Raw genomic sequence first — 19,682 nt, 5'->3', positions numbered from 1 at the left:
AATCAGGGTGTAGACGAGCCGTATGTGAAAATACTGAAAGATATCTTTAGCGGCTCCACAGCCACCGTAGTCCTCCATAAAGCAAGCAACAAAATCCCAATAAAGAAAGGCGTCAGGCAGGGAGATACGATATCTCCAATGCTATTCACAGCGGGTTTACAGGAGGTATTCAGAGACCTGGATTGGGAAGAATTGGGGATAAAAGTTAATGGAGAACACCTTAGTAGAGAGGACGAAGAAGAAGTGCACGGAGCAGACACGTCTCTCACATCGGCTCCGTCTTTTTTGATGTTCCGCTGGCCAATTTTTCGAGGTACGACGATTTCAAGCACATCATCAGATCCGTGAAGTTGCCCAGACTCGACTGATACGAAGTTTCGAGGCGGGAACCAATTTTTGACAATTTTATTGGACTTTCTCTGTTCACCCCACTACGTGCGGAGCTAACCCTAGCGAGGAGCAGGGCCCATTAGGCCTTGCCGGCCTACGCGCCAGGGGGACATGACAGACTCCCGTATGGAAGACGAAGAGGACAACAATGAGGAAGATTTCGGTTGGCAAGTGGCTACCGGACGACGATCCCGTGCTGGAAAGAAGAGCAGCAACGCGGCGAACGCGACGCCAAGTACCTCGCAAGCGTCCGGCGGCAGCAAGGGACCCGCCACCAACACCGGCTCGATCAAGTACCGTATAGTAAAGGCCTCAAGGATGCCCCAACTGCCCGAGGAGCATCGGAAAATTATAATCAGGCCACGAGGAGGACTAAATTTGAGCAAAGTAAGTACCACCGCTATTGGAACTGCAGTGATCGAGGCTTCAGGCCTAACGGCAGAGCAAGCAAGTGAAGACATGGTGTGCCCCAACTTCACGCAAAATATCGTGGTGGTGAGCACTCCTGAACCAGAACATGCGGCAAGGTACGTGAGAATGAAGTCCTTCAAAATCGTGGAAACGGAGTACGAGGTCAATGCGTACGAGACGGCCCCGCACGCCACGTGCAAAGGGGTGATTAGACAAGTCGACATCAGGGACTCCCAGTCTACTATCACAAGGAATATCGTGCATGAGCGCAACCCGCTCGCTTTGGCCGCCAAGCGCATCAAGACGTCAGGCTCAGTCATCGTCCTCTTCGATGGACTGAAAGTGCCAAACTTTGTGCGCTACGGGCCGACCTTGTTGAGATGTTATCTCTACAGGAAACAATTTGATGTGTGCTTCACTTGTGGTAGGGTAGGACACCGCTCGGACGTGTGCCCCACGCCGGACTCTGTTCAGTGTAGAGGGTGTGGAGCCCCCAACCCACGAGCGGACCACGTTTGCACGCCCAAGTGCAAGTTCTGTGGAGGAGACCATCCCACCGGAGACAAGGTGTGCAAGCAGAGATTTCAAACACCCTATGTGGTACGAGCTCGCCGAAGGGAACGCGCCCGGTCCCGATCGGCCACGAGGGAGAGAAGCCGCTCCAAGTCGGGAGGATCGCAGGTGCAAAGGGAACGCGCCCGGTCGCGATCGGCCGCGAGGGAGAGAAGCCGCTCCAAGTCGGGAGGAGCCCAGGCGCTCTTAGAAGATGGAACACCCGGTGCCAAGCCGACAGTTGGGACCGCCTGGGCGGATAAAGTCAAAGGTACGGTGAGAATCGTTGGTGGCGCCACTACGCCGGCGGTGACTGAAAGCAATGATGTCAGAATAGAACAGTTGATTAGGGAGGTAAACTCTTTGCGTAAAGCTAATGCAGAGCTGACCAAACAGGTAGCAGAACTGAAAAAGAAGGCACAGCCGAGCCCTGTCAGCGTAGCAGTAGCAAGACCAGTAGGTCAAAGCAACGAACCAGGCGAGGGAGATAACTCCCCCGCCCCGAAAAAAAGAGCAGTAAGCCCCGAAACTGACTCGGTTTTCGAAGTCCTTAGCGAGCTGAAAGAGGTAATCAAAGAAATTAGAGAAACGACGGAAAGGACTAACTTTAAAGTGGATAAACTATGGAAATGGAGGTTAACGGCCGAACAGCGATTCAAGAAACTCGAAACGAAATGCGACGACGACGAATTCTTGCCGTCAGAATCAGAAAGCGTAAAATCGCTCTCCGGAACGTCAGGGGGCGCTCCAAAGAGATCGATCGCGGGTAACAGCAAAATTAACCCATTCAATAATCATGGATAGCGCCCACAGTTTTAGTGTGTGGCAGTGGAATTGTCGCGGATTCCACAACAAAAAGGCATCGCTGGGCCAATTAATTAGATCGATGGGGGTCAAACCAAAAGTAATTATGCTGCAGGAAACTTTAGCGGACGAAGTAAAGCTAACCGGGTACAAATCGGTATGTAGAGAAAAAGATTCCGGAAGGGGATTGGCCACCCTCGTTGACAAAAAGCTACCCTTTATCGAACACGATATCCATCTCGAACTGAGTAAAATCGAGTATATCCTAGTAGAAGTCGTACTCAAAAGGCACAAGGGCAGGGCGCAGGGTATCTTCTGCCTGAACATTTATAGCAGTCCCACCTACAAGAAACAAAGCTTTAGGGCACTTTTCAACAAGGCACTCGCTGTCGCAAAGAGTTCTCCGCTCATCATCGGAGGGGACTTTAATGCCCCCTACCAAGCGTGGGGATACGCTTGGAATACAAAGAAAGGTGAGGGGTTATGGAACCTTGCCATGGACCTGGGACTGTGCCTGATCACAGATCCGACTTTCCCCACCCGCTGTGGCACGTCCACGTGCAGGGACTCTACGCCCGACCTAACTTTTGTCAACAACTCTAAACAAGCTAGTTGGGAAAAGTCGGGCACCGATCTAGGCAGCGACCACTATATCATACACATAGGTATAGGTATGCCGAAACAAGAGGCTAGAACCTTTCGGTGCACGGACTGGGACCTTTTTAGGAAAGTTAGAGCGAAGAGACTAGAATCGGAACCGATAGAAGCGGGCAGACAGTCCTTCCAGACCTGGGTCAACCAGCTCGAAGAGGACCTCAGGGAGGCCACTAAAGAAATTAAGACAGAAGAAAACATAGAGAGCATGGACAGTAGGCTCGCGCATCTGATCGAGGCCAAACAATCCATTCTGCAAAGATGGAAAACGCAAAGACTGAACCGAAAGCTCAGGAAAAAGATAGCGTTACTAAACAGACAGATCGAGGAGCATTCGAGAACGCTCGTGAAACAGCAGTGGGACGAAGTTTGCCACTTGGCAGACGGCAGAATCAAACATGGAGGCAGTTGGAACATCCTCAAACATCTATTGAACGAGAGCGACACTAAGTCAAACAAGAGAACAGCAATTACAAAACTGGTACATCAAGTCAGCCAGTGCACGACTCAGGAGGTAGTCATGAGGCAGCTCGCGGACAAATATCTCCCGCTCGAACAACCGGGCGATAGCGACGAACGCGTGGAGTACATGGGAGGACCGTGCGAGGAAATGGACCGCGATTTCACCGAGGGTGAGGTACGGGCCGCCCTCCATGGTCTCTCTAGTAGATCGGCAGCCGGACCCGACGGTATTACCAATAAACTCTTAATGAATCTAGACGATGAGTCGATCACTTTCCTGACGGATCATTTCACCGAGTTGTGGAGAAAGGGAGACTATCCGGAGGAATGGAAGACAGCTAACACCATCCTCATACCGAAACCGGGCAAACCACTCCATCTGGATAACCTACGTCCAATATCGCTTACATCGTGCATAGGTAAAGCTATGGAACACGTTATTCTTAACAGACTCACTAGATACGTCGAGCAAAATGACATACTCCCGTATAACATGATCGGTTTCCGCCCCGGACTATCGACTCAGGACGCCATGCTCCTGATCAAACACCAGCTCATACACGTTAGCCCGGTGCACGCGAGAGCGATTCTGGGACTAGACGTCGAAAAAGCTTTCGATCGCATACAGCACAAGGCCATCCTCGAGGTCCTGTCCGAGCTGGGGTTGGGCGAGAGGCTATACAGTGTAGTCAAGGCGTTTCTGGGCGGTAGGCAAGCAAGCCTCACGCTAGGTGAACTAAAATCAAAGGTGATGAACCTGGGAAACAGGGGCACCCCGCAAGGGGCCGTACTTTCGCCCATGCTATTTAATCTAGCAATGACCAGAGTCGCGAGGAAACTGGAGAGCATAGAAGGTATACACTTTGCAATATACGCCGATGATATAACCATATGGAGCGCCAACGGTAACGTAGGCCAAACGGAGACCAGACTGCAAGAGAGCATACACGCCGTGGAAAGCACGCTAGGCGAGATGGGACTCAACTGTTCGGCGGCAAAGTCGGATCTTTTGGTCCTAAAACATCGACGCAGGGGTCGAAGACCCAGGGGCTACGTCCCCGGGGAGGAACCCAAGATTATGTTACGCTGTCACGACGGATCCGCGATCAGGCAGGTGGAAAATATTAAAGTTTTAGGCTTCCACATAGCAGCGGGAGGTACCAACCTGAATGCCATTCAGCACATTTCCAACAAGACGGACCAAGTCATCAGATTACTAAGGAGAATCAGCAACAGACACAGAGGCCTGGGTGAGGACAGCGCTCTAAGGCTAGTGCATGTTTTCGCTCTATGTCACTTCAGCTACGTGGCAGGTCTATTTAAATGGTCGCAGGCCGAGCTGAACAAGCTAAACACTCTGATCAGAAAGTTAGTGAAGGCTACCCTAGGTATACCCATCAGCACCTCGAACGTGAAGCTCATGAACCTAGGCGTGCACAATACGATAGAAGAGATGGCGGAAGCGCAACAGATGGCGCAGCAGGAAAGACTGACGAAAACGCGAGCGGGCAGGCTTATACTCAAAGCGATAGGGACAGACCCAAATAGATCAATGAACCCGAAGGAATCCGAGGTAGAATTGAGCGCGAAACTTAGAGACGCGATCAGAACCACCCCCCACCCGAGAAATATGCACCCGGAACACAATGTTAGCAGGAGAAAAGCGAGAGCGAAAGCTTTGTTGAAAGAAATTGAACAGCTAGGACAACAGGCGGCCCTTGTAGACGCTGCCTGGGTCAAAGGCAAAGAGGCCTACACCGCCGTGGTGGTCGACAGCCGGGGCGAGGTACGGGACGCCATCACCATCTTCACTAAGGATTCCACGGTGGCGGAGCAAGCCGCGATTGCTCTAGCCATCAGGAACCGTAAATGGTCTTTCATCTATAGCGATTCCAAAGCAGCAATTAAGAGCTTTGACAAAGGCTATGTAGCTGGGACTGCGGCTAAAATTATCGACAAGGTCGAAACTATCAAAACTGAAATCCGATGGTTTCCTGCACATATGGGACAAGTGGACGAGACTCGGCCCAACCTCAACGAGGTGACGAACGACCTGGCACGAGGACTTGCTTGCCGTGCCTGTCAGAACCGAACCGACGCCCACTACCATTCCGGGGAACATAAAGATCACTTACTAACTTACAACGACATAACTAAATATTACTACTTGGGGCGTAGGCAATTCCCTCTGCCACACGTAAAATTGAACAGGGCTCAGGCAGTGACGCTACGTTTACTGCAAACCGGGACGTACCCCACTCCGTATTTCATAAATAAAATTCACCCAGAAAGAGAAATTAGGACAGAATGTAACGTGTGCGATGGCATCATTGACATCAGACACATGCTGGCGGGCTGTCCCGCGACTCTCACCGACCCCGAAGAAAAATGGCTTTACTGGCACAAGTTCATAACAAGCTCTTCATATCAAGATCAGCTACGGGCTGTCCAGAGGGTCCACGATGACGCCATAAGGCTCGGCCTGGCGGTGCCGACGTGGACGCGGCCCGCCTCGGTCTGAAAAGACCGGGCTTCAGGACGCTAATAAAGTTTTGTGAATGAATGAATGAACACCTTAGTAACTTGCGATTCGCTGATGATATTGCCTTGCTTAGTAACTCAGGGGACCAATTGCAATGCATGCTCACTGACCTGGAGAGGCAAAGCAGAAGAGTGGGTCTAAAAATTAATCTGCAGAAAACTAAAGTAATGCTTAACAGTCTCGGAAGAGAACAGCAATTTACAATAGGCAGCGAGGCACTGGAAGTCGTAAGGGAATACATCTACTTAGGGCAGGTAGTGACGGCGGATCCGGATCATGAGACGGAAATAATCAGAAGAATACGAATGGGCTGGGGTGCGTTTGGCAGGCATTCTCAGATCATGAACAGCAGGTTGCCATTATCCCTCAAGAGAAAAGTATATAATAGCTGTGTCTTACCAGTACTCACCTACGGGGCAGAAACCTGGAGGCTTACGAAAAGGGTTCTACTCAAATTGAGGACGACGCAACGAGCTATGGAAAGAAGAATGATAGGTGTAACGTTAAGGGATAAGAAAAGAGCAGATTGGGTGAGGGAACAAACGCGAGTTAATGACATCTTAGTTGAAATCAAGAAAAAGAAATGGGCATGGGCAGCACATGTAATGAGGAGGGAGGATAACCGATGGTCGTTAAGGGTTACGGACTGGATCCCAAGGGAAGGGAAGCGTAGCAGGGGGCGGCAGAAAGTTAGGTGGGCGGATGAGATTAAGAAGTTTGCAGGCACGGCATGGCCACAATTAGTACATGACCGGGGTTGTTGGAGAAGTATGGGAGAGGCCTTTGCCCTGCAGTGGGCGCAACCAGGCTGATGATGATGATGATTATGATGATGATGATGATCTGGGGAGGAATCTCTGCAGAGGCCGAAATTGACGCGGCCGGCGAACCTACAGCATATATGGTAGAAACAAAGAGAATAAATGATCTTTTATTTAGCGCAAAACGTTCGTAGCGTAGTAATTGGGGCATTTAAAAGGCAAAAGGGAATTCGAGGAAGAGGCGAAAATTCCTGCGGCGGCTGAAAGCTGAACGTGGTCCGCATAAAACTCGGGCGCAGGCCATGATCATCTTAATTGCTACATTTTTCGAGCTTGTATGCCCGTTGACTGCTATTACTATACATGCGAATGCTTTTGTTAATCTCAGCGCACTTAAAAAGGTCTTACGCACGGCTTTATATAATCAGCAACGGGATAATGAAGAAGCAAATGCCATATATTTATTTTATGTTTTGAAAGCATTTGTAAACAAACCTTATAATTAGCTGTGCGCACCACTAAAAAATGGGCCTTCTGACCTTTGGTGGAGCACAGAGGGATCAAAAGGGGATAGGAACCCCATGTGTACCGAAGGCTAATAGGTTCGTGTGCGCTCTCTTCTAGCCGCTCAGTTCGCGTTGAAGCGATAGGCAGCACGAAGGTCAATTCGCTCGCTGTTGCTGCCGTGCTTTCTCTAAACTCCGGCGTTTTGACAGCGAGTGTGCGCGGTCATCGAGGGAGATGTGTTCATGTTTGCGTGTGCGCGCGTGACACCATGCTTGTTAATCTGGTTAATAATAATAATTATGGGGTTTTACGTGCCAAAACCACTTTCTGATTATGAGGCACGCCGTAGTGGAGGACTCCGGAAATTTGTACCACCTGGGGTTCTTTAACGTGCACCTAAATCTAAGTACACGGGTGTTTTCGCATTTCGCCCCCATCGAAATGCGGCCGCCGTGGCCGGGATTCGATCCCGCGGTTAATCTAGTTAGAAAGCGAATGTTTACAAGTTTACACGGCCGATAAAGCTAATACACTTTGTATAGCTGTCTACTAATTTGCTGTCGCAATCGATGCCTCGCCTTTCAGGCGATACTGCGACTTTCTTTTCCTTTAGATTTATTTAGAAAGGATGTATGCCTTATAGCGCTCAGAATTCGGAGTCGCATACCTGCTATTAAAGTCGATGGGACGTATACTACTATAGAGTTTGGTGCGCAGAGCTCTGTGCTGCTGCACAGCGCTTTTATTAAAACTGCATGCTTTAGAGATAAGTGTCTTTGCGCATTTACCGCCGGGAAGTTCCACAGCCGTTTCCTGCTTTCCGAGTTCCTCCGCAAACGGAATAGAACTGCATATGCAGGAACGCGCGAGTTCTAAACTCAAGCTGGACGACAACAAGTAGGACAGATAAGGGACTAAAACGTTCGCGACAGCTGCAGCTTCACTTACATTTTATGACACGCAAAAAAGAGTGGGAGAGAGAGATCAATCTCTTGCAAGTATCCTTCCCAAGAAACGTTAGTGTTGGAATCAATCCTCGAATGCATGCTGGCAGCCGAAAAGCGCGGACGCCGTTTTTCTGTTCGGCTCGTTCACCTGCTAAATATCTTTATGACAGCCGCAACAACTCAGAACGCTGCGCCTCCTGCGAGATACGACACGATGTATTAGAGTTAGATGTAGCGGGCTCGGCGTGGCTTCGTAGAACGAAGGCAGTTATGCGAACTTCTCCCGTAAGTGTTTTTTTTTTCTTCCTCGAGTGTCGCATCGGGACATCTTATAGCCGTCTTCATCTTTCATTGCACTATGGGCGCCTTTGCAGTCGAGCGAGCCTGCGATTCACAAACTGAAACCACACTGGAAGAAGGTGGATAAAATGTACGAGCAGCTATCGTCAGCATTTTGTGTATACGCGCGGAAGAAATGTGCCTCCGCAGGCGTTAACGATAAAGAAGAGCGCACTTTTGATATTCGTTTAAAAACCGTCTCGGAAGCACTGTCACGCTTATCGTGTATGTTTACGTGTCGACTTCGCTTAAAGCTGAGAAAATTTGTTGTGAAAAACCGACGATACACCAGGGGTCCGTGCTTGTTCACGGTTCACCTTAAGAGAAGTCAAGAGCTTTGCCGCTGGATGCATCTCTCCGCGATAAATGGTGCGCTCAGGCATATCGCCGCGGTTTCTTAATGGCAACATCGAATAGCAAACGTCTTCTGAGTTCTTTGAGCTCTCTTCTGAGTTCTCTGAGATGTACGACTAACGCACTCTGTACATGTGCCTGAAGCTTATCGTTTGAACTGTAGTGCCGACGCATGGAAGGAATGAGTTAAAAAGTAAAACCATCATTGAGAAACGGGACTGACGACAAGGGACGATAAAAAAAAAATCACGCAGTTCCAACGCATTGTGTAGATCTATATTAAGTGAAGGCATACGAATTACGGCGTTTCAAATTACAATCAAAATAAACAAAAGCACCGCTAACTCTCTCAGTATGCTATCGTATACATAGAGAGTTAGCGGTGCTAAGTTCTGGCTCAGTGTTTTACTTAGGCTAACTGATCACAGAGGGCAAACTGCCCACGAGAAGGAAATTCCCGGGCGTACTAAAAGGGGATAGGAACCCCATAACTAGGAACTCTCAGAGCATGACTGGCAGTTTACTGATACATTGTAAAGGAAGGTACGCGTACAATCTGTGCATTTATGAGAACTGACTTATGGGGAGGAAACTGAAAGGATAACAAGAATCTTGGTCATAGCAAAGGAACGCTTCGTAAGGGATCAAACAAAAAATAGTAAATGTTTAGAATTAAAAGACAATAAACTGGCATGATGTATGAATCAGAGGGGAAACAATTGTGACTATAGCTGAGGTTATAAGGAAGGAGCCGAGTAGCGGGGAAGGTCATGTAACGGGTAAACTAGAGCAGGTTACCGGTGGTCTAGTAACATAATGTATGCTATGCTATGCCGAAGTAAACATTGAGGTAGGTATGGTAGACATGGGTGGTGTGATGAAGTTTGGAAGTTAGTATAGGCTTAAGATGGAGTCGCTTTACGCAAGACAGTGATAACTGAATACCTATGGTAGAGAATTCCGTTCTGCAGACAGCGAATGTGAAACAAGCTGATGACGTTGATAATGATGATTTTAATTTTATTTAAGTGATTGACAGCCCCATATGAGGCACTTTCAGCCATGACGAATTTGTCGCACACCATTCCTGCATCCTGCCGCACTAATGCGCGGAGAAGTAAGCGCTTGGCAACGCGGCCGACAGACTATACAGTTGTCCATTGCCTTAAGCGAAGGTACTGAGCCAACGCTCCCAAGGGAAAAACTTGCGCATCTGCATTGCTCGCTGAGACCGACCTGTTGCGATGTGGCTGTCAGGGCGTCGTCAAGTCGGGTTCGTGCTGTTTGACTGATGTGGGACGTCGCAAGCAGCTATTATAAGGTAGAGTATACTCGACTACGATATTCACTATATAGCAGATTCGATAAGGAACTCAGGCAAGCAATAATGTCTGAAGGCACAGGCACCGGTTCGGGATCACACAACATTGGTCTGCGGCTTAGTTTTCTTCACAGACTAACGCTGCATACCTGATCCTGCGAAGAAGAAGCCTACGGGGAACTCACTCGTTCTTGATTCGTTCATTTTTTTTTACTACTTCGAGGACTTCAGACTGAGTGTCTAATTCCGTAACGCAGATCCTCGGACCGCCAAGATGTGCCTTCTGAAATCAGTAAGTCACTCGGCTCACTTTATCGGATTAAGCGCAGCGAAGGAAATCACGTATTCAATGCAACGATCGCAGCCCAATCTGGTTAACGACGCTTTCGCTCACGTTAATGAGAGAATTCAATATAGAGTTCCATATGTGCACACCCTATTACTGTCGGCTGCAAGGTGGTGAGCTGATTCTTGCGACGAGATTACGTGGGAACGTATCGAAAGGTGATATCCTTCGAGAACTTTGAGATCCTGCAGTCCCACTATATATGACGCCCCTTCTCCCCATCACCCTTCTTTTTATGTGATCCTTTAGTGCATTTATCAATTTTCTGATTATATATATATATATATATATATATATATATATATATATATATATATATATATATATATATATATATATATATAAAGATTCGGTAGCACGGGATGTTCTCATGAGTGCAAAACGACCTTAAAGGGTGCCTGAACCATTCTGAGATCGTATAGGTCGGTGAGCCTTTTCTTTCTCGCGTTCGCTACTCTTCCCATGGGCGGTCTCTCCTTCTCGCTGCGCAAATGTCTCGTAGAAACGGAGATGCCACGTCAGCGACCAGCGTCACGTTGGCAGTCAGGTTGCTTGAAAACACAATTACCTTAATAGGACTTCGCGCTTTTCGGCTCCACACGTTGTTGCTGCTACACGCGCACTGCAGAACACGCTGCACGAGGTGAAATCAATAGTTTGTGGACGAACGACGTGCAAGTGAGACGACGAAGAGGAGCGGGCAAACGACTGCAAGGCAAAGGCGTTCCAGCAGGCGAATCGGACCTGACGTCTTTCGCACATGCTAGGCCAATCGATAGCTTTTTACCGTGGTGCATCACATCCAGTTGGCGCCATAACGTGTGAAAAAGTGACCGGAAAAACCCAGACAGGAGAATGCGATTGTTTTTGAATTATCAGAGATGGTTTAGAGGCTATTTTAATGTTTTAAGGGCTCACCATGCGCCCCCAGCAAAAGAAAACCACATCAGACCAACTTAAGCACTCGTACGACTATGAAGTGTTCATCACCGATTCGTGAACGTTAACGGAGGGCATTACTCACGTCAGACAAGCATAGAGGTTGAACCTTGTTTGTACGATATGTTGTAACCACCAACATATCAGGGCCTCTACTTTAAGGGGAACGTGAAATGCGGAGTTTTGCGTTACACCAGTGAAAAAAACAGCGCTCAGTGGTCGCGCTGTAGTGTATGCGCGACTGATCTGTCGCATGCATCGTTAGAGTAAGGAAAGACATGTTATCCTTGACGCTGAGGGTGTTTCGGGAATTGCCCATACAGAAGAAGTATTCTCGTTTTCTTGTTTGCAAATTTACTAATTTCCATGATGACATGGAGCCGCATTAGGTGAATCTAGGGAAAAGATGTGAAAGCTGAGACAATAGAAAATTGAGTTGTATTTCTGGGTTTGTTGCGGATGCTGTGACGAGGGAGAGCGCTGTATGCCAGATATACCGAAGTCGGATAGATGCTATCAGAACTATAAATAATTTTTTTAACAGCGTGCCTCTGGTTAAACGAGTTACCCAAACACAATAACCGTTAAGTCGCGAAACACTCCCACGTTTATGAAAGTCGCCAATAGAAACAGAACGAATGAACGTTTTGTTCAACGAGTGCTTGGCAAACTGCTTGGTTCTCCACTCGGTCAGGTTCCTTGCGTTATACCCTAGGCTAATCACGAGTATCTTTTTGATCGTGCTGAATCTGCGCAAAACCGTAGTGCGTGCTTTATGTTATGCAACCATTCTGGCCTTTCAAGTGTGTCGTCTACGAAAACATTCTTACACTTCCCTAACGCACTGTTACGCAAAATATTCCCCCGTTTATCGCTGTTTCATACACTCTTAAAAAAGTTTGCACCCTTGCATCTTGCCCATATCGCATCTTGCCCCACAACGATAATCGTCATCTGTCTTGCTTGCGTTTCCGTTCTCGAAAACTTTGCGCTAGCTACTTTCCTGTCGAGAATGCTATGCCACGCTGAAAATGCGCATGTTGTACATGACCTGGAAGTACTGGGTTCGCAGCGTTCAAGAAAGGAAATGTGGGCAATATAGATGACGATTATCGCTGTGGGTCGAGATACGCACCAAAGGGTTCAAACTTTTTTTTAAGAGTGTAAAATCATTCGTAATGCAGGCCTGAGAGACGAACTACTAGGTGAGCCATGGTAACTCAGTTCCGCGGAAGCCCGCAAGGTGAAAGAAAGTACATGAAAGGAAAAAAAATTGTCATCCACCATCCAGCGCGAAGCTACAAAGGAAACGCATACTCGTTTCTCAGAAAGAAAGCCTCTTCTAGTCTTTCCAGAAATAAAGCCCATCTAGTCCAGGATTCCGGACCAGATACCGGGCCAGGACATATTTTACTTCAACTGTGAGGTTTTCCTTTTGAATAAACTCTACCATAAGTTTATCAGAACAAAGGAAATGGGCGACTTGCATATCTTTAAAACCTATCGTAACCGCCTGAACAAGATACTTAAAAAAGTTAGGAATGAATATTTCATAAATGATTTCGAATCAACTAGATGGCGTAGTGATCTTGTTTGGAAAAAACTAAACAACCTGATAACTAATGATACAAATCCTAGAGCAATTACATCATTGAAATTAAATGGGACACATGTGTCCGACCAAAATCTAGCGGACGAGTTTAATAAATATTTCCTTGGTCTTTCTTGTGACAGAGACGTGGATAACGACTTAAATGACATCCCACTGTTGGACAAAACGATATATCTTAAACCTGTGACTGAAGTTGAAGTAATGACAATTTTCACAGAGCTCAAAAATAGTACCTCACGTGATATAGATGGACTACAAATACGGCCCATAAAATCAATTCTGGATATTATTTTGCCCTACATCACTCACATCATCAATCTCTGTATTGCAAATGCTGTATTTCCTCATGGAATGCAAGTTGCGCGCTGTTCTGTACTTTTCAAGAAGGGAGACAGGAACCAGTTAGGCAATTACCGCCCAATATCCATACTTCCAATATTCTCAAAGGTATTAGAAAAAGCTCTTCACAAACAGTTTACAGAATTTGAATCCAACCATCATATACTCACCAAATCACAATATGGGTTTAGAAAGCACCTTTCAACAGAATTCGCACTCTTAGAACAGAAGGAATATATACTAAAACAATTTGAACATAACAGTATAGTCTTGGGTATTTTCATTGATTTTACAAAAGCGTTTGACCTTATAAATCATAAATTAATTCTCCGGAAGCTTGAACGATACGGTTATCGCGGGCACGCAGCATCCATAGTCAAATCGTATCTGGAATATCGCCGACAAGCTGTAAGTGTCAATGGCTTCATCTCACAAACTCTCCCTGTCCGCTGCGGTGTTCCGCAAGGAAGTATACTTAGTCCATTTCTTTTCAATCTTTATATCAATGACATCGTCAACGTATTTCCCCTCGCAAAATTTATCATATACGCAGATGATACGAGCATATTCTTATCCGGCGAAAATGCCAATAATCTAATAGATTCAGCAAACTGCATGCTCAAACACCTAGACAAATGGACACAAAATAATGCATTGCAAATTAATGTGGGCAAAACAAAAGCAGTTGTTTTTAGGGCCAAGAATAAACAAGTTACTCTGACAAAAGAAATATACTTCAGATCTTGTACGCTAGAAATAGTACCCCAGTTTAAAACTCTGGGCGTTGTGTTTAACCAGCAGATGTCTTGGGACGATCATGTGGCCCACATTACTTCCAAATTATCACAAATAATTGGTCTGCTCTATCGCAACCGTGAAATATTACCCTCTTGTGTTATGATGTTAGTTTATTACTCTTTATTTAATTCTCGCCTTAACTATTGTAGCCTTATCTGGGCAACTACAACACAGGCAAACCTGAACAAATTACTTGTATTACAAAAAAAAAGCAATGCGGATTGTTAAGAAATTACCGACGTTGCATCATACAAGAGAAATATTTTTAGAACACAAAATAGTTCCAGTAACAAAAATCTACGACTATCGCCTCAGCCGAACACTTAAACAAGAACATTTAAGCAAAACATCTTTTATTCAAGCTCTTTCAGGCCTGACAAGGCGTGAACAAAGCTACAACACAAGAAATAAGGATATGTGGGAAATTAAAACATTTCGAACAACATATGGGCTACAAACGTTAGAACACCGGCTTCCACAACTTCTTAATGACCTATTGAGACAGGATATAGTACTTCAAAATGCCACATTTCGGACACTCTTGGCTTACTTTCTTTCCTAAACTTTTTCTTGTTATTTCTTTATGCAACGAAAGCCGAATCGCTTTACAGAAGTATGGTGTTACTCGGTGTTATTCCTGTTTTTTTTTCTATTAAAGTGCCTTTGCCATGTCATTGCATTGTGTAAACCATTAAAAGCCTTCATTTCTTTATTTGCCATGTGAGCATGACTTAATTCTTTTTTTAAGTTATGTACCAGATGCAGCCTTTATGTAATATGTTTATATATTGCTATGTGGTGTAATGTGACCGCCGCGGGCAGTGTTTCTTGTTTGTGTATCTTCTTTTTTATGACTTTGTATGCTACTGCCAAATAAGGGGGGCCGTTGCTCTGTCAAGCTGTTGAAAGACAGCTTTTACTTCGGTCCCCCTGCATCATGATGTATGACGTGATGGTCGAAAATAAACTTACTTACTAAAGAAACCCATATGGGTTTCCTTTGTAGCTACGTGCTACAATTCAGGTGGATGACAATTTTACCCTTTCATAAGTGAGCCATCATATGTTTCGTCACCTGCAGACCACAGCAAGAAAGCAGCTAGGCTTTTCTTTTTGAAAAGCTGAATTGTGTTTTCGCTCGTTCGTTTCGAAGGCAGTAACCGGTTGGAACCACTAGGGTTGGTAATATCGATGAACGATTATTCGATGAATCGCATAAAAGTATCCCGCAAAACTATTGACATTCATCGATCTTTACTTTTGGTTTGATCGACTTAATCGGTTAGACATGCTCGATCAATCGTTTTCGAGAATTTGACAGGAATGGCGCGATAATTTTGAAATCGTGCTAGAACGGCGGTCCACGAGCCGTGACTGCGCGGCTGTGGTAGAGCGCCTCCCAACTGTTCCAAAGCGCAGCTCCTGCAGGCGCTCGTTCCTGCGGCGAGCGTCGGCGTAACCGAGCGAACGAGCACAGCGGAGGATGAAAGAGAGAACGTGGTGCGCAGCGGGGAATGAAATACGCGAGGGGGAAAGTGGAGGAGGAGGGTGCAGCGGAACCATTAGACGGAAATCGGAGGAAGAGGAGGGTATGACGAAAGCGCGAGAAGAAAGGCGCAGTGCGGCGACGATGACAACCAGACGGCAGCAGAGTAGCGCGCGTCTTCCGGGAGGTCTGTCTGCGGCGGCTGCCGTGAAGCGCGCCCACGGGTCACCCACGCGCTGCCTCTCGCGCTGCCTCTCCGGATTAGCGAGGCAGTCGCGCCACAGTTCGCTCCGCTTGCAATGTGTCGCACGACACAGATTGTCTCGGAGCCAGCCAGTATACCGCGAAATGAAAACACGCATAGAGCTGCGCTCAAATTTCGCATTAGGGAATATCGTAATCGTCGGTGAATTTTTTTTCCGAGTTCCGATTGATGCCGGGGCGAACTCTGCTCCTCTCTTCCCCTTCACCGCACACGCCACAACGCCAGCTGAAGCGGGAGGCTTGAAAGCCCTCGCAATTCAACGCATACTATAGCAACCCAGTCGTTGATCGTTGTGTCAGTCCCAGTTCACTAAAGACGTGGCCCAGCATACGCGCCGAGTTGGAGCATGTACTTGACACAATGGTGAAGATAACCTCGATAATATATCAATCCAAGCAGATCTATAGCTTCCGAGCGTGTTTTCTAGAATGCTGGTTGTGTGGCCGTTCAAAGAAGGTGTCGGCTTCACCCAAATATCCCAGCCATTTGACATTCCTTCGTTCTGTAGAAATGAGTGTGTGTCTTAAAATCATAAGCCAGTAATTTCAATTTCTCCTTTGCACACTGCAGTTTCTTGCACATTTTAGTTGGACTTCATTCTTAACTTCTCCCATTATTTGTATTTCTTGTTTAGCTGTATTGTATAGGGATATACTAGTGCCACGTATCTTGTTTAATTTCGCTCTAAGTGCCATTTTATAAGATATATTGTCGATCTTTTCAAAGGCCACTAGTGCCAGATTTATTTAGTCTTTAAGAAATGAGATATTGTTCTTCATCAAACTTTATATATACACTCCTATTTCTAGCTTCGTTTGACCGCCAGAAAATTAAAATAGGGTCATACAAAAGTAAATAACTGCCTTTCAACCTTTTTGGAATGCCCGACAAGAATTCTGATTAATCAGTTAATCGATGAAAAACCCGGCATCTAAAGCTATTAACCAATTAAAAGTTAAATGATGAATGATTAATCGTTCCTCGAATAAACAAAATTAATTTACTCTCCCTAGGAATCACCTGCCCAGCTCCATCGTCAAAGCCGTCAATAATTCTGTATCTAAAACTGGCATCGATGACTACTGTACGCTGTAAGTACTTCATCATCTTACTATGTATTTTTGATATTCAGCCACCACTACCTTCTGTAACGTCGTCGGGCATTGCAGGTATTGGAACAAATAAAAAAGCCGCAGTTTCGCCCGACAGGCGAAGCATCGACTGCGATAGCAAATTAGTGGAAAGCTATGCGAAGTAAGGATAGTAGTTCTATCGGTCGTATATACTTGTAAACATAGGCATACTAACTAAATTAACAAGCACGGTGTCCCGAGCGAACAAGCAAAAATGAACACATCTCACTCGATGACCGCGGAAACTCGCCGACAAAACGCTGCAGTGAGGAAACGCGGCAGCGGCAGCGAGCTAACGAATTGACCTTCGTGCAGCCGCTCGCATAAACGCAACCTAATTCGCGAAAACACAGCGCAGCGCGGGCTCTGTACCTGTGGCAGATGGCTTTCGAAATACAGCGTCCCGGCCGGGCGCGCATGGCTGCCCGGGACGCCTGGAGTAGAACGCCCCCCCCCCCCACCTCCCTCCCCTGGGAGCCTCGCACGCGACAGAAGACGGCGCGCTTCCTCCCCGCTTTCCTCCGTTGAGTGCGCGACATTGAGCCGTGATCGCCGTCTCACCCTCGTACGCTTTCATTCGCACATACAGCATACGGGGCGCGGCGACGATTTGATCGCCCTCGAATGTTATACGAAACCTCACGCCGACGGCGACGGCAGAAATGTGCCTGGAGTGCCCATATAATTGCTGCAGCAATAAAAAACACTGGTTTACTAAAATGGGGAATACGATGAGAATGAAGCGGGAGCCGAAACTTTGGCGCTGGTTCCGAAGTTTTCGAATTCGCTGGTCGGCGGATGTTGTCGGGCCCAACCTGCAAGTGGCAAACGGCGCCTTTCGTAAAAGCACCTTTCTCGCTTGCCCGAATGCGTGAGATGCTTATTCCTCACGCGACCGTAACATATCCGTTATATCTTTATGTTGTTAAAATAAATCCTGGAACGATGCTTCCTAATCTGAACTGAGGTAATGGGAAGGGAAGAGTCGGCACCATGGAGGAATGGCTAGAGATACCTATTTGTCAACAGAGTGTCTATCGTTCGTGTGCGGCTTCCCGGAACGAAATCTCACCTACGAGCAATGAAAGTGCGCTCTCCTGAACCGTGAAGGAAGACGTGCCTAAAGGACTTTGCTGCCAACCACCCCGTTGTTTATTTTTCGTCGGAAAGCTGTTTGTACGCCCCCGTGCCTCCACTTCCAAGTTTTCACACCGTGGTTGCTTACGTGGAACTTCCGATTTTCCCGCCGGCTTCGACGTTTATCGCTACGATTTATCGCTAGCTCTGCAGTAAGCGACCTTTTTGGCACGAACATAAGAAGACCAAGAATGGAGAAGATGAAGAACCGAAAGAAAAAAAAAAGTTACCCTCTATTTGCGAACGCGTTAAATGGACCGTGAAGTCTGGTGGCGCCACATTCGATTTCACGGGGGGTATCTTCTGAATATCGTTTCTAGCGAATGCAGCCAACTGTAGAACTGCACTTCACTTCCCTGCACCATTCCACCAGGTGCGTAATGCTCGATATGTGCTAAGAGGTGGCAGAATATACTCCGCGGGAGCGATTATTGACGAGTTACGACTCCTCAACTTAACAAGTTACTTGCGAAATACGGACTTCCTTCCACGTCTTGATCGTTATTATCAGGAGCGGTTGAGAGAAGAGAGCGCGTGGAAGCCAGAAATGTTAACGATCCAAGTGATTGGATGTTTTCCCTGTCATTCTACTAAATGATCCAAACACACCTCGCAAGCTTCCAGATCACTGCACGGAACTGCAAGTGGGGTTCGCCGACCCACTCGAAAGAGCTATCTGGAAAGTGTGAAGCGAACGCCTCCTGGAAGCTTTACTTCGGCGCGTATACCACGGCGTTCAGGTCATTCGATCACGCTCTGGCAGAAACACGCCACTCCCGCAGAAACTCTCACTGAGCGATATTTCACACTTGCGAACAAATTACGGGTGATATAGTGCTGCCGTGAACCATTGGTGTCGAGTTCTTTTTTCGATTGTTCTTGTAGAAAGGGAATTACAAAACACTTTGAAAACGCATTGTTGTCTCGTTTAGTTGAAGACAGACGAGGAGCCTCGCCTTCTAAGATCTGTTATGGGAGACCGTTTGGCCCCACTGCCTTTTCTTTTATTCTTGGAAGCACAGTGCTGAAGCTTCGGAACAATTTAATCATGACACTTGATCGACTGTATTATCAAAAAACATACCTTCTCCTCATGACCTCGAAGCTTAGATAAGGAAAGCTTTTTCTTTACTTTCGAAATATACATATCAGTGAACGCTTTTCAGGTAAGGCGGTGAAGACAGTTCCGGCATTTTGCACTGTAGTTTGTTTCGTTCAAAAAGCGTCTAAAGAACAAGATAACGAAATTCACACCTCTTTTGAGCGAGAGAAAGATGGTGAGAGAGAGAGAGAACGAAAGGTAGAGAGATTAGCTATGGTCAGGCAAGTTGGATACACCCTATACGGGGGGAGGGGGGGCGCGAAAACGAGCACCCAAAAAAGAGTTTTCACCCTTCGGGGCTCATTTTGTCGCCAAACAATATTCGTCGTCTATCTTGTGCGCCTTTCCTTTCTTTAACGCTACGTGCCCAGCACTTCCAGGTCGCGAATGACATGCGCGTTATCAGCGTGACATGGCATTCCTTGACAGGAAAGTAGTGAGATCAGAGTTTTCAAGAAACTAAACGCAAGCAAGACTGATG

At 46.8% G+C, this 19,682-nt stretch overlaps 1 protein-coding gene across 1 annotated transcript; it reads left to right on the top strand.

Moving 5' to 3' along the window:
- Positions 1-281: 281 nt before the first annotated feature.
- Positions 282-18,480, top strand: LOC139049831 (uncharacterized). The gene is made up of 3 exons (XM_070525649.1): positions 282-1,624; positions 16,843-16,920; positions 18,473-18,480. The coding sequence occupies exons 1-3, from the start codon at positions 502-504 to the stop codon at positions 18,478-18,480; spliced, it is 1,209 nt and encodes a 402-aa protein (XP_070381750.1). The 5' UTR covers positions 282-501.
- The last annotated feature ends 1,202 nt before the right edge of the window (positions 18,481-19,682 follow it).

This window comes from Dermacentor albipictus, chromosome 9 (assembly GCF_038994185.2).
Source record: "Dermacentor albipictus isolate Rhodes 1998 colony chromosome 9, USDA_Dalb.pri_finalv2, whole genome shotgun sequence".
NCBI lineage: Eukaryota > Metazoa > Arthropoda > Arachnida > Ixodida > Ixodidae > Dermacentor > Dermacentor albipictus.
Note: the sequence above shows the minus strand (reverse complement) of the source record. Positions and strands in the feature narration are given on the sequence as shown.

Bases quoted from the DNA above. Each gene is read 5' to 3' on its own strand.
- LOC139049831 (XM_070525649.1), top strand. From the start codon at position 502: ATGACAGACTCCCGTATGGAAGACGAAGAGGACAACAATGAGGAAGAT. The intron at 1,625-16,842 runs GTACGGTGAGAA...TACTCTCCCTAG, and splicing joins CTGGGCGGATAAAGTCAAAG to GAATCACCTGCCCAGCTCCA.